General features: G+C 52.4%; 1 protein-coding gene across 1 annotated transcript in view; it reads right to left on the reverse strand.

Moving 5' to 3' along the window:
• Positions 1–15605, reverse strand: part of KDM4A (lysine demethylase 4A) — a 1237605-nt gene that overhangs the window by 410792 nt on the left and 811208 nt on the right. Inside the window, exon 17 of the mRNA XM_069642410.1 lies at positions 2505–2560. Coding sequence (XP_069498511.1) covers positions 2505–2560 — 56 coding nt within the window. The remainder of the gene's footprint in view (positions 1–2504; positions 2561–15605) is intronic.

Here is a 15605-nt window from a genome sequence, read left to right on the forward strand (position 1 = left end):
TACGTCTTGGGCGTGGACTTCATGAGGATAAATAAGGATTTTGCAGTCTGGAAACTGTTCTTCTTATCAAGTTCCTCATCAGTGGTTGAATGGAAGAGGTCGCTACCCTCGATTGGAAGGTCCAATATGCGCTCCTGGACATCCGGGTTGAACTTTGTAGCCCGTAGACATGCAGTCATTCTCATGTCCATGGCGATGCAGATGGCCTAAGGGGTCTTTATGCACCACTGTAGACTCCATGTCGTCTTGGGCCGCCAACTTCGTTTGTTTCTGCCAGCCCCGCCTTGAAGTGTGCCTGACTGTGTACTGAAGTTCCGGAAGTAAGTTGGCTATTTCCAGCCTAAGTCTCTGGTTCACAGCTGCGAGCATAGTGTCCGCGTTTGATTGACCAAGGTGCAGAGAGGCATTTTAGTAGACCTTCTTTCCATATGCCTCCAAGATCTTCTCCTCCTTGCCTAGCAGGGCCGAGGACGAGGTGGCCGAGGAAGACTGAGGCTTAGGGTAGATGTAGGCCATGGTAATCACCGAAGAGTGCGGTTGAGGGTGTGCCGGCAGCAAGAGTGTATCCCCCTCCAATTGCCTGTACTTGGCGTTGAGGCGCAAACTGCTGGGCTGACGCGAGTAGGTTTTAAGCCATCCCCTTCCGGGCCAAGGTGACAACGCCCTTCTGCATCGGAATCCCTGTTCTAGCCACGGAGCGTAGATTTAGGACTTCAGCCAGCACAAGTCGATCATGGAAAGCCTTGGCTGAAGACGGTGTATCGGGGGTCCTCCTACTCATCGGTGTCCACCAGGGTGTTCGATTGGTCAGGGATCGGTGGAGGAGTATTGGGAGCCGCAGGCTGAGGTGTGGCGACCGGGGCCGGAGGCTGCTGCGGAGGCTGGTATGGAACCGCCTGTGGAACAGGAGGCAGAGATTCTTTTCTATATCCTATGGCCTGTCCCAAACTGTAGACAGCAGATGTGGGGAGTCCCCTGCAGTCTTCAAGAAATCTGGACTGGACTTCTACCAGAAAAAAACCCAAACCAGGATATACCTAAACCACTGTACCCAGGCAGTATAGCCATGTCACAGTTAAAAAAGACAGCAACAGTGGGTATCAGCACAAATCCCCTTCAGCAGGTAGACAGAACTGCTACCACCAAGTTACAGGATCCAGCAAGCACAAGAGAGAGTTAGAAACAGGCAAGATCTTAGATACTCTTGTGAGAGGGGCTTGGCTTCATGGCAGCCTGCCATTCACTAAAAAGGCTGGGGGCAGAGGGTCAGATGACCAACCACGCTGGTTGGTCACTTTGACTGGCACTCAGCCAAAGCCACGCCCCCCATAATTGACAGAGCTAGAGTCCGGGGACAAACACTGGCCTAAACCAGTTAGGACAAATATAGAGTATGCCACGGTGGGCTCACAAAGAGCCCATGTGGTCAGAAAGGCCATTTTGAGCCTACCTTGTGATCACTTAGACAAATGAAAGCCCTAGAAAACAAAATGCTTAGGAGCAGCATTTAAAAATACCAACATTGGTGCCCAAATGGCTACCAAAAAGGTGCATTGGGCTACCAAGGTAGTCAAATGGCCTACACCCTTGATGAAGCAGAATTTAAAGCTCAGACATCCCCAACCGATCCCTAAAACCAGATTATAGTGACAATCAGGCCAGAAATGGGATGCTGGTACTGAGCACATAAGGGTGCCCCAAAACCATATAATTTATAAGAGGTTTAAAGAGACCAAATGGCAGGAGTAGTCTCTCTGGCTACCAAAAAGAAATTAAGAAACCAAAAAAAGGCAGGAGGAAGAAGCAATAAGTTGAGGGGCCCCTAAAAGTGTCCCTAGCATCCCTAAAATAGGAATTCTGCTAAACAGTAACAGACAGTAGTGCTATGGCAGCTGCACTGGACAAGACCAGGTCACATCGTAATGTCCCCACGAAACGCCACTGGGTTTCTCAGAGGCACATCTTTATATATTAACGTCCTTGCTTCGGGCTCCGATTAAGACTCATCAAGGAAAATGTTGATGCATCGAGGCAGTAATAAACATGATAGGGCCCCTCCACAGAGGTGAAGCGGGAACGTTAAACCTTAAAAACACCTAACCATCCGATCCGTGAAGAACGTTTTTACCAGAAGAGAGAGTTACACAGTGTGAAAACTAAGCAAGGTATTGTGGAATCAAGGACGCAGCCTATTCACGATCACTCAGGGAAGGTGTTTGGTTCGGAGTGTCAACAAATTCAACACCCATCTATACACAATAGCACTATTTAGAAAACCCTTTCGTGCGCTATCTATTCTGTGAGCAGTAGTTAAGCGGTTGTTTATGTGGACACTGCGAAGGTGCAGCGGCAAAGACCACTATGTGAATCCTTAAACACGCATACGTTCCTCTACTGCCAAATAGCAGGTTTTCTGAAGCACTCAACAGTTCCTTCACAAAATACGGGCTTCACCAGGAGACGATAGATAAGTACAGAGCATGTTTAAATCCTGCAACACTCACCTTTCCCCATTAGCTCTTTGAAGCGCACCACCTCTGAGCGGACACAAACAGCAATCCTGAAAGAAGAGATGAAACAGAAGCTGTAAATCACTTTATATATTCCTCATTAGGCAGCCACTGCGAGTTCAGTCTAGCTGATAGGTTTCTCATGGCTCCCGGTCAAAAGGTGTTACTTCTCTGGCCACTGATCAACGTCCTTTTCACAGGTGGTCTTATTAAATAAACAGGCTGGTATGACATTTGCTAGCGCTGGCAAAAAGCAATCCAGAGGACTGCTCTCAAACTTAAGTCAGGCAAACATTGAACATTTTATAAAGCCAACACAGGTGACTCCTAATGCTACCAGGTGCAGGATGGCATTAAAGGAACAAGTTACTTACCTGTAACTACTGTTCTCCAGCATGGGTCTGGCATTGATTCACATGCTCATCAATATCTGTCGTCAGGCCGGGAATGCTCGGTAAAAGAAAAAAGTTTAACTTTCACTTACAAACTGTATTTTACCTCTAAACAAATCACTGTCCTCTGGGTCATAATGCTCCTAGCCAATGACAGTCCTCTCCCTAAGACCCTCCTCTGGCAGCCATCTTAGTAAGCACATAAAGTCACCGTATGACCAAGAAGAGCCGAATAGGGGTCAGAGGGAGGGTTTGCATGTGGATCCATGCCAGACCCATGCTGGAGAACAATAGTTACAGGAAAGTAACTTGTTCCTTCTCCAGCATGTGGTCTGGCATGGATTCACATGAATAACAAATGCATAGCAGTACAACATTACACAACCACAGGAGGTGGCAAGGCTCAACAGAAGCAAATCGCTCTTACCTCTGGCACAGACTCAACCCAAGCAAACAGGCTGCGTAGCACTGCTTGGCCGACTCTGGACTCCACTCTGGAATCCCTGTCGATGCCGTAGAACTTCGTAAAGGTGTGCGTGGACTTCCACGTAGCAGCCCTGCAGATGTCCAGCAGGGGCACACCAGAAAGGAACACCGTTGATGCAGCGATCGCTCTGGTGGAGTGGGCTCTCGGATGGCCGAGCAGCGGTCGTTTCGCCAACCGATGACAGTGCGTGATGCAGCCGGAGAGTGGCCTTAAAATGGAAGCCTTGGACAAGGCCGTCCCATGGTTCACAGGACCCAAGTTCACGAACAGTTGTGAAGTCTTCCGAAAACTCTATGTGCGTGCCATGAAGAACTTTAGAGCACAAGCAACAGCCAGCGAGTGCAAGGCCCTTTCAGCCGGTGATGAAGGCTTCGGGAAAAACACAGGCAGCCAGTGGTCGAAGTGTACAAAAAGCAGTGGAACTATGTTCCCTACTGGTCTGTCCCAGCTACCCACAAACCCCATTGCTAGGCTCCCTCCCACGCACCATACAAACCCCTAAACAAATGTGCCTGCTGTTTAAGGGAACGTTCAGTGCAGTGCACTGAAGGTGCAGGTTTCAACCTCTTCCTACACTTTTCTTTTAAAAGGAAACCATTCCAGAACGGTTTATTTTTTTAAATAAAAGTATTGGAACAGTAAAACTTAATTTAAAAAAGTAGAGTAGCACCGCTTCCAACCGATCCCGCCCACTTTGACCACTGCAGGTAGCACCAAAGGCTGGGTGAGGTGGAATTCTGACAACTTCGGCATGAAAGAGGGGTGTGTCCGCAGCACCACTCTCGATTTGTGGAAAGTCAGATATAGCGGCTTGCAGGATAGGGCCTAGATCTCACCCTCCCACCAGGCAGTGGTGATGGTCACAAGGAAACCTGTTTTCCACGAGAGGAACTTGAAAGGGGCTGATTGTTACTCACCGGACAGTGAATGACCGAGGCAGGAGACCACGTCGGTTTAGCACTTGGTTGTTGATTGAACCACCCGCACCTCCTCTCTATGAGGGAAAAGATCTTTTCTATGATATGTCTCTTTGCTTTAAGTAAACAGGCAACTAGACCGATCACCTAAAAAAGCAGGGAGAACACACCGCCACGGAACCAGCTGCAAAGAAAGGACAAACAATGAGATCTGGAAAGTATAGTAGTCGTAACAACCCCAAAGCTAAGGATATATACCTGTAACACTCTTCTGGCTGATCACGAGGAACACAACGATACTCCTACAAGTACAGAAAAGAGTTATGAAGGTCTATAGGATACCCTGGATAAGATATTAAAGGTGAAGAGTTACTCTTATCGCTTGTTAATGGGACCAGTTCCAAAAAGGGAAACAACGACAGTACAAAATAACAAACAGGGTAGTTAGTTAGGGTACTTACCCCAGGCGGCACGAGGAGCGCACTGGATTCGGGTTGGTGCCCACTCTGGAAGGTGTCCCTCTGTGCACTTGAATATAGGTGGATTAGGTAATCCTAGTACAGTTTGTAGAATAAATGCAGCAAGGAGGAGTATGTTTTCCCAAGTAATAAGGTCAAGAAGAGGTAATTGTGGACACCCCAGTAGGTTCAATGGAGCGAATAGCACCAGGTTGGTAATCCCAAAAGAGGCTGTGCGTTGATCAAGCTGATAAGTGGTTCCCCCAATAAGACAGACAGAACTTAAGAAACTCACCACATTGCGCAGGGGAAGGTGTTCTGTACGTAGATTAAGGCAGCAGGAGCGTCCTGGGAACTGGAAAACCGTGCAAGTAGGCAGGTGGGTGGCCGTCGCCGCAGGTAGTAAAAGACTGAGTGCTGCAGGGGTCCAACACACAGCTGACAGGATTTGATGATACACGGAAAGCAGAAGGAATCCGTGCGGCTGGCCAGAGTTACGGCACATGAGTTAGCAGTACATAACAAAAGGCACAAGAAATCCACAAGGCAAAAAGGGTCCTGGTACACCGGATGACAGTTAGCAGTCCGGAGACAGGTACAAGAGTCGGCACACGGGAGGCAGGCAGAGGAGTCCAAATACAAAGCAAAGGTTAGGTACACGGAGTTATCAGGTAGAACGAAGACGGAACTTCAGGGAACCGGGTGTTGCAACTTCAAACAGAAGCAGCGTTTGGAAATTCTACAGCTGCTTTTGTGAACGCGAGCAGGAAGTGAAACACAATGTACGTTGATTAGTGGAGAAGCTCACGTGTCAACAAGACCTCATGGGAAATGTAGTCAGAATCACCCCCTTCTCCACGGCAGCTTCAACCGGGCATAAAGTGGATAGGTAAAACGCGGTATGCCATGACGGATGGCAATAAGTCTGTGCGCATTCCGTATTGATGGATTCTGTCTGCCCTGGCGTATGAGAGAGCCCCGATTTACAGGTTGCAAGGGGCGAGGTGTAACACTGATGCATAGGCTTGAAGGGGGCCCCGTTGAGTTCCCACGCTGGTGCAGGAGACTTCACCTGCGGGAAAGATCAAAACAGTCCTTTGAGGAACTCCATAAAGAGATAGTGAGCCCAAAGACAAGATCTTCCTGGAGACCTGGTGTAGCTGGAGATAACCGCCAGATTTAACTTGATAGAGACGTGCGTCGGTCCGGATTTGGACAAGGATAACAAGTATGGAAGAATCTGCGGCCCGTGACCCTCACAGGGGTGATCTTCTGCGACCGGCTCTACATAGCGAAACGCTTCCACTTGTCACCGTTGCACTTCAATTTCGACGATGCTCTGGCCTTGGAAAGCACCACCCTGCAGTCCGCTGGCAACTCGTATCCTCCAAACTTTAGGGCTGCAGGAGCCAAGCCCTCAGCTTCAGCGATCCTGGTTGGCGATGCAGGATTGCGCCTCCTTCTCTGGTAAGAAGATCCGGGACTACTGCCAGTTTGACCGGAGGTTGATGCGGACAGGCTGAGAAGGTTCGGGAACCAAATCTGCCTCGGCCATGCCGGGGCGATGAGTAACCTCCTGCATCAGCACTGAGTGTGTTGATGACTCATAGCAGGAGAGGCAACGACGGGAACGCGTACAGAAACATGCCTTCTGTTAGGCAAGATTCTATGCAGTACCCTTTGGGTGCACTACACTTGACCTCCTGGCAATAGGGACCCAATCTTTGGTATAAGGCTAAACTACACAGGTTGGTAGTGTGGTCGAGCAGCCAGGCTTATCTCGAGAGGGGTCAATGTGAGCAGTAATGCTGTGACACAGAGTTTCACAGTACAGTTATCCAAATAAACATTTACACTCAAAGTTTCTTGATGAATCAATTATTCATTTATTTCACAGTCCGTGAAGTTTTCTTCAGAAAGGGAGCAAAACATGTAACACTTAAATATACTTCGAAACACACTCTTAGTTTCTCCAAATAAGAGGATACCCATTGGGGATGGTACACAGACACTTCCTACACCCTAAGGTGATTTAGATAGGTAAGACACTGTGGACATTGATTTATTACTAGCACATTTAGAGCAATACTGAGTTAGGTGAAAAAGACAGAATAGAGGAATAAAACAAAGGTTAACAAATAGCTCAAAAAACACACGCAAGCACTTTTCAACAACTCCCAAAGCACAAAGTCAGAGGTAAAGGGGAGTCTCTCAGGGAGCCAGGACAGCCAATGTTAATTGCACAATGTCAAGGGGAGCTGAAGATCTTTGCAGGTAGGTAAAAAGTCGTGCACAATGTTTGTAGAAATGTTTGTAGAAAATAGAACACTTGAAGGGCCCCAAGCTGGGAGGGTGGTGAAGGGCAAAGCTTTAGCAACTCTGCAAGGCAACCAAGACAGGTCTCAACTGAGAGCAAGTAAGGCTACACAACAAGAGGTAAGTTCTCTTGACTTTACACTACCTCTGGTTAGAAGAAATGGTTCCAGCTGGCTTCTGTTCCTGTACAGCTTTGCAGATCCTGTTGTTACTGGGCCTCAGCCGTGGGGACAAGAGGGAGGACGTCTGGGGACTCCTGCTCTGCAATGGGACAGTCAGCGGCAGCAATGGGCAAACTTCAATTCAGCAGTTTTTCAGTGTTTCTGCTCCTCGCGTCTGACAGCAAATAGCAACACCACGGTTCTCGGATACCACCTCGGACTTTCCTTGCTTCTGGGGTCCAGTGCTATCTGAAAGTATTTGCCCTGTTTATGCCTATTTGTAATTTCTTGTATTCTAACATTTGCCTTTTACTTACTTTTTAAAGAGTATTCTGAATGCCAAAAGTAAGGTGTTAATGCCCCCAGCACCCTTGTTACTGAAGTCACCTGTGTAGGTTGTGTCTGTGGGCCATCCCAAAAGGACCTTGTCTGATTCAGAAACTCAAGAGTGTACAGTATTGAAGTATATTTGTGTGTTACTATTTTATTGCTCCATTCTGAAGAAGGCTTTATAGCTGACTGATAAATACATTATTAATTGTTTATGCAAGAAACCTTGAGTGTAAGAGTTTATTTGAATACTTGTAACTGTGAATATTTGTGTAACTCCACTACAGCTCACATATCCCCTCTTGAGATAAGCCCGGCTGTTCAACACTCTACCAATACTGTGTATTACAAGCTTATACCAAAGGTTGGGTTGCCTATACATGTAGTCATAGTTGTTTGTAGTGTTTCCAGAGGGTACTGCATTCAAACTTTGCCTAACCGGACCGAAGAACCAGGGAGAGGAACACCAGATTGTCTGCGTTGCTTTTAAATCAGACCAGAGCGCTTTGAAGATCCTCCAGACTCCCTCGAAGCAGGACTAACCAAGCCTGAGCCACATCAACAGGGTGCTGGACCCCAGAAGCAAGGAAAGACCACAATGTATATGAGAACCGCAGTGGTGCTATCCGCAAGAAGCTAAAACCGCAAAGTGCCGCTGATCTGAACTTTGCCCATTGCACCCGCCGACATTCAAATTGTAAGGCAGGAGTCCCCAGATGTCCTCCCTCTTGTCCCCACGACTGAGGCCCAGGAACAACAGGATCTGCCATACTACAAAAGGAACAGAAGCCAGCTAGAACCAATTTCTTCAGACTTAAGGTATTGTTAACTAAGGGATACTTGCCTCTTGTTGTGTAGCTTGCTATCTCTCAGTTGAGACATGCATTTGCTGCCTTTTGCAGAGTTGCTTGCAGCTTTGTTCATCACAAGCCTTCCAGCTTGTGGCCCAACACTGATTATTTTTCTACAAAACTCTCTATAACATTGGGCAAGACGGAACAAGTAACTTACCTGTAACTGTTGTTCTCCAGCATGGGTCTGGCATGGATTCACATGCTCATGAATATTCCCCGTCGTCAGGCTGGGAATCCTCGGTAAAGAAAAAATCAGTTTCAGTTTCGTTTCCGAACTGTCTTTCTACTAATAACCAATCACTGGTCTCTGGGTCATACTGCCCCCAACCAATGAAGCCCTCTACCTAAGCCCCTCCTCTGGCAGCCATCTTCAGATTTGGTAGCACGTAAAATGGCAGTAGGACCAAGAGAAGAGCCGCAGAGGGGTTGGAGGGAGGGTTCGCATGTGAATCCATGCCAGACCCATGCTGGAGAAGAACAAGTTACTTTCTTACCTGGTAACGTTCTTTCGACGGGATGTTCCTCCGACGTATTCCTCATCTTTGATATACGTTTCCAGCATGCTGGCCTCGGAAATTTTTTCTCTGTAGAAGGCGCTCGCGTCGACGTCCGCCGAGTCGATGTCCCTCGACGGCCACCGTATCGGCGCCGACGTCACCATGCCCATAAATAGACACGCGCTGCGCCTGTTGCTCAGTTCCGTTTTGTAGTATAAGAAAGACATGCCTGAATTGGTTAGTAACCTTGAAGGAGCGAAAGCTGCAACCACAAGGGAAGTTATCACTGCGGGGATGGATGGGAGGGGCGATAAGGAATATGTCAGAGGAACATCCCGTCGAAAGAACGTTACCAGGTAAGAAAGTAACTTGTTCTTCGAAGGGATTGTGTCCTCCAACATATTCCTTATCTTTGATAGACTCCCATAGCAGTGGTATGTAATTGGAAGAGGGAGCGATAGTGTTATATATCCCTTTAGGGATGGACCGAGTGTAAGGAACAAGTTACTTACCTGTAACTGTTGTTCTCCAGCATGGGTCTGGCATGGATTCACATGCTCATGAATATTCCCCGTCGTCAAACTGGGAATCCTCGGTAAAGAAAAAACCAGTATCAGTTTCGTTTCTGATCTGTCTTTCGTAGTAATAACCAATCACTGGTCTCTGCGTCATACTGACCACAGCCAATGACTGCCCTCTACCTAAGCACCGCCTCTGGCAGCCATCTTCAGATTTGGAAGCACGTGAAGTGGCAGTATGACCAAGTGAAGAGCCGCAGAGGGGTAGGCGGGAGGGTTCGCATGTGAATCCATGCCAGACCCATGCTGGAGAACAACAGTTACAGGTAAGTAACTTGTTCCTTCTCCAGCATGGGGTCTGGCATGGATTCACATGCTCATGAATAAAGAATACATAGCAGTACACACATGCACAACCACGGGAGGTGGCAAAGGCTCAACATTAAGCATCACATCAACTCAACATTGAGCATCTTACCTCCTCACCAGGCTCACCTCAGGCGAACAGGTTGCGCAGCACTGCTTGGCCGACCCTGGACTCCTCCCTGGAATCCCGGTCGACGCAGTAGAATTTCGTGAAGGTGTGCGTCGACCTCCACGTAGCAGCCCTGCATATGTCCAGCAGGGGCACACCAGATAGGAACGCCGTGGTAGCTGCGATCGCTCTGGTGGAATGGGCTCTCGGACGGCCAGGCAGCGGTCGGTTTGCCAACCGGTGACAGCACATGATACAGCCGGAGAGCCATCTGGAGATGGAAGCCTTCGAGAGAGCCTTCCCCTGATTGACAGGTCCAAAGTTCACAAAGAGTTGTGACGTCTTCCGAAAACCCTTCGTGCGGTCCACGTAGAACTTCAGCGCTCTAGCTACATCCAGCGAGTGCAAAGTCCTCTCAGCCGGCGACGAAGGCGACGGGAAGAACACAGGTAACACCAAGGGTTCGTTGAGATGGAAGTCCGACGGTACCTTGGGCATGAAGGAGGGGTGCGTCCTGAGCACTACCCTCGTGTCGTGGAAAGTCAAGTACGGGGCCTTGCAGGAAAGGGCCTGGATCTCTCCCACTCGTCGTGCGGAGGTGATGGCCACAAGAAAAGCTGTTTTCCACGATAGAAACTTCAACGGGGCCGAGTGCAGAGGCTCGAACGGAGGTCCCATGAGCTTGGTCAGCACCACGTTGAGCTCCCACGCCGGGGCCGGAGCCTTCACCGGCGGGAACGATCTGAACAGTCCCTTCATGAACTCTTTCACCAGACGATGAGACCACAAGGACGTCCGCCCCGTGGTTCTGGTGTATCGGGAGATCGCAGCAAGATGAATCTTGATGGACGCGTGTGCCAGACCAGCTTTGGCCAGCGTCAGCAGGTACGGCAGTACTTGGGGAGCCGTAATCCGTAGAGGGTTAATCTTCTGTGCGTGGCACCAGACAGAGAACCTCTTCCATTTGTGTCCGTAGCATTTAAGAGTCGAGGACGCCCTGGCCTTTGCAAGAACCTCTCTGCAATCGGCCGGTATGTCGTATCCTCCAAACTCTAGCGCTGCAGGAGCCAGGCCTGCAAGTTCAGCGACTTCGGGTCGTGGTGGAGGATGGCGCCTCCTTCCCTGGAGAGTAGATCCGCGTCCGCCGGCAGCTTGATCGGCGGGGACGCTGACAAGTCCAGCAAGTCTGGGAACCATATCTGCCTCGGCCACGCAGGTGCGACGAGGATCATCCTGCACCGTGACCTCTTGAGCTGGTTGACGAGCCGGATTAGCAGAGGCAAAGGAGGGAACGCGTAGAGGAACAGGCCCTCCCAGGGGAACGAGAAAGCATCGCCCATGCTCCTCGTCTGGGGAAACCTGCTGGCGAACCTCCGGCACTTGGTGTTCGTCGCCTTCGCGAACAGGTCGATCTGGGGTGTGCCCCACCGTCGGAAGAGGCGATCCACCAGATCCTGCCGTAGTTCCCACTCGTGGCACGAGCGCAGCTCCCTGCTGAGTGAGTCGGCGATGGTGTTTTTTATCCCTGCCAGATGCAACGGCACCAGAAAAATCCCTTGGGCGACGGCCCAATGCCACAGGTCCTGCGCCTCCTTGGACAGCGCTGGGGACCTGGTTCCGCCCTGTTTCCTGATGTAAAACATGGTGGTGGTGTTGTCGGTGAAGATCCTCACCACCTTGCCCTTGAGGGACGGAAGGAAGGACCTGAGGGCCCAAAACACTGCACGGAGCTCCAGGACGTTGATATGCAGGGACTTCTCCGTCGGGAGCCAGAGTCCCCTTGCGTGCAGATTTTCGGTGTGCGCTCCCCACCCTTCCAGGGAGGCATCCGTGGTCACAGTCTCCTGGTGGGCTGGGGTCTGGAAGTCCATGCCCGCCGTCAGATGCGCGCGGGTGCCCCACCACCGTATCGCTCGTCGGAAGCTCTCGTCGAGCTTGATCCTTTCCTCGAAGCTGCCCGTCGTCTGGATCCAGCGCGCATCCAGGAATTCTTGCAACGGGCGCATCCGGAGCCTGCACATGGGAATGAGGTAGATGCAGGAAGACATCATCCCGAGGAGGGACTTGATGGACCTCACTTTGGCCGCGTCGGCCACCAACATCCGTTGCACCTTGCCCAAGATGGTCCTGGTCCTCTCCTCCGACGGGGAGGCCAGAAGGGACACTGTGTCGAGCCTCGCTCCCAGAAACAGTGCGACTTGCGCGGGCACCAGGTGGGATTTGGCGTAGTTCACGGAGAATCCCAGATCCGTGAGGAGTTGGACGGTCCTTGCCGTGTGGACCACGGCGAGCTCCCTCGTCTTGGCGCGGATGAGCCAGTCGTCCAGGTAGGGGTAGACGTGAATCCCCTCGCGGCGCAGCTGCGCCGCCACCGGTGCGAGGCACTTGGTGAATACCCTGGGTGCCGACCGTAGTCCGAAGGGAAGGGCTTTGAACTGGTAATGACGCCCTTGGACCACGAACCTGAGGAATTTTCGGTGCCCCTTTAGGATGGGAATGTGGAAGTAGGCATCCTCCAAATCCAACGACGATAGGAAGTCTCCTTCCTCCAGCTGACCCAGGACGTGCTGGAGGGTGACCATCCGGAACTTCTGCGCCTTGATGAACTTGTTCAGACGCCGCAGGTCTAGGATGGGGCGCCATCCTCCCGTCTTCTTCTTCACGAGGAAGTATCTCGAGTAGACTCCGGAGCCCCGAAGCCTCTTTGGGACGAGTTCGATGGCGCCCTTCCTGAGCATCGCCTTTACCTCCAGGAGAAGTTGAGGGACGTGAAGTTCTTTCCTGGCCACGGGGGGGACGCGCGGGCACCTTCTTTGAAACTCGAGCGCGTGGCCCCGGGCCAGGGCGTCCAGCACCCAACGGTCGGTGGAGATGGACTCCCACACGCTGACGAAGCCCGCCAGCCGGCCTCCCACCGGGGTGCTTCGGTGGGGGCCCGACCCCACGGCCGGTTCAATCCTGCTTGGACGCGGCCTTGCCGCCTTGACCTCCTTGGCGACGACGGCGGGGTCCGCTAGACTTGCCTCGTCCTCTGTAGGCCTCTTGCGACGACGAGCGGGCCGCTTGACGGTAGGAAGCGAAACCGCCGCCGGAACCTTTGGAGGCACCCTTGCCTCCGCTGCTCCGAAAGGGCGTCCGTCGTTGCTGCAGAACTCCAAGGGCCCGGGCCGTCTCAGTATCCGCCTTGATGGCCTGAAGGGAATCGTCCACTGTCTTCCCAAATAGGTTGTTCCCGTCGAAGGGCATGTCCAGGACTCTGGTCTGGACGTCCTGCCGGAAGTCCGTAGCTTTGAGCCATCCACGACGTCGAAGGCAAACGCCGTTGCCCAGCTGGCGGAACCCAGTGTCGGCGATGTCCGTCGCCACGGTGATGGCGTGGTCCGAGGCCACCTCACCTTCCTGCAGGATCTCCAGGGCCTCCGCCCTCTTGTCGTCCGGCAGAAAATCCAGCAGGGGAGCTATCTTGTACCAGAGCTCCCTGTCGTAGCGAGCCACGATAGCCAAGGCGTTGGCCGCTTTAATCGTCGTCGCTGCCGACGAGATGACTCTACGTCCCATAGCATCCAATTTCTTTCCCTCGCCGTCCGGCGGGGAAGTCGATGTGGAGGCCGCACCCCCCCCCCGCTTTCTTCCTGGCTGCCGCGGAGACGACGGAATCCGGGGTAGGCTGCGCCCGGAGGCACAGGGGGGCCGTGTCCGGGACCCGGTACTTTTTCTCGTACCAGTCTCTTCTAGCTGGCGTCGTGGAAGGGTTCTTGAGGAGGGAAAGGCCCTCATCCCAAATGTCGTCCAACAGAGGCACTGCGAGGACCGTCTTCCTCTTGGCCTCGCGCCGCTGATAAAGGAAGCCTTCCTTTTTCTTCTCCTCAGGGCAGAGTTGGAAAAGCTCGGAAGCCCTGGAGATCATGGAGTGGAAAGATCCGATCTCGTCGGGCGGAGAAGCCCTGGCGGGAGGCGACGACGGAATATCCTCGTCGTATGCCTCGTCGTCCGTACCCGTCGCTGCCGTGTCAGTCCCCGTATCATCCCCTCGGGTGGACGGGGAGGAGGGCTGGACGGGGCGCGACGGTTGAAAAGGAGGTGGTGGATGGATCCTTCTTTTCTTGGTAGGGGGAACACCAGAAGGTCCCGGTTCTGGATCCCCCGACGGGAGAGGTTCCTCCGTCGGTAACGGTAGCCTCGTCCTTATCTCGGAGCATAAGGACTGTATGGCCAACAAAATGGCCGCCGAGTTGTCTTGCGGCGCTGGCAGAGGGGAATCCGACGGGCGAGCAGGGGCCCCGTCGGTATCCTCGACGATGTCGTCGTCGTCACCTGCGTCGGGGTCCATTCCGACGGGCTGGCCTTCTTCCACGCCTAGGCCGTGGCTTAAGACCTCGATCAGCTCCTCTTCTGAGGTTGAGGCCGAATCTACGACGACGCCCTTCCCCCCCTTCTTCTTCCCCACGGAGGGTTTCACGGGGGTCCTATCGATGGGCACAAAAGAAGACTCCCTCCGAGGAGGCAGGGAGATTCTGGGCCCCGAGGTCGCCACCACTGGTGCAGCCTCCACAGGCTGAGCCAGGGCCGCCGCGACCGTTTCGATAGAGGGCTTGGTCGGATGGATCAAGGCCTTCACCACCTTAGGTGCGCTCACCGCCTTATCCTTGAGGGAGGGGGCACTGCCACGCTCCTCCTCTGCCTTAGAGCTCGACCGGGGCCTCTCCAGGAGCTTCGCCGGGTGCTCGGCCTTCCTCTTACCCGACCCAGAGCGTTGGCTCGTGGTTGATGGTGCCGGGGAGGGTGCGCCCTGCCTGGCGCCCGTAGAGCCCGACCGTTCGGCGCTCCCGGTGCCAGCGGACTCGCGGTGCTTAGCCTTATGTTGGGCCCCCGTCGCCGGGGCGCCCTCAAAGGTCTTAGAAGACCGCTCGGATTTCTTCTTCTTCTCGCCAGACGGGCTCTTACCCTCCAGCCAGTTGGCGAGACGTTGATGGCGGTCCTTCATGGTCCGTTCCGACATGTTGCCGCAAAACGCACAGTCCTTCTCCACGTGCGTCTTGTCCTCATGAAGGCAGTAAAGGCAGAAAGAGTGTTCGTCCTCCTTAAAGACGTTCTGCAGCTGGCATCCAGGGCAGACCCTGAACAGCTTTCCGGGCGTCGAGCTTCCCTTCTCCTGGGCCATCTCCGAGACCGGGCCTGAGAAGCTTCTGGAGTCCTCCCAAGTGTAGCTCGACGAAATCTTCACCCTTGAGGGGCACAGACGAATCCGACACGGGTCCCCGTTGATCGGATGTAGGATCGGTGGAGCTTGAGGCTCTTTTGACCGAAAGAATCGAAGTTTTTGTGAAAAAGCGCGAAAAATAGCACTAACGCTCGAGAGCAATAGCACGAGGATCCCAACACATGAACGTGCGGTAAAAATCTGAAGATGGCTGCCAGAGGCGGTGCTTAGGTAGAGGGCAGTCATTGGCTGTGGTCAGTATGACGCAGAGACCAGTGATTGGTTATTACTACGAAAGACAGATCAGAAACGAAACTGATACTGGTTTTTTCTTTACCGAGGATTCCCAGCCTGACGACGGGGAATATTCATGAGCATGTGAATCCATGCCAGACCCCATGCTGGAGAATACTGCTTTGCCAAATCTGGTCTCTTGAGCAGTGGAGGAATCCAGATTGTAAAATTTTGTGAATGTATGTGCGGACGACCA

Source organism: Ambystoma mexicanum, chromosome 1q (assembly GCF_040938575.1).
Source record: "Ambystoma mexicanum isolate Mex_15411 chromosome 1q, UKY_AmexF1_1, whole genome shotgun sequence".
Taxonomy (NCBI): domain Eukaryota; kingdom Metazoa; phylum Chordata; class Amphibia; order Caudata; family Ambystomatidae; genus Ambystoma; species Ambystoma mexicanum.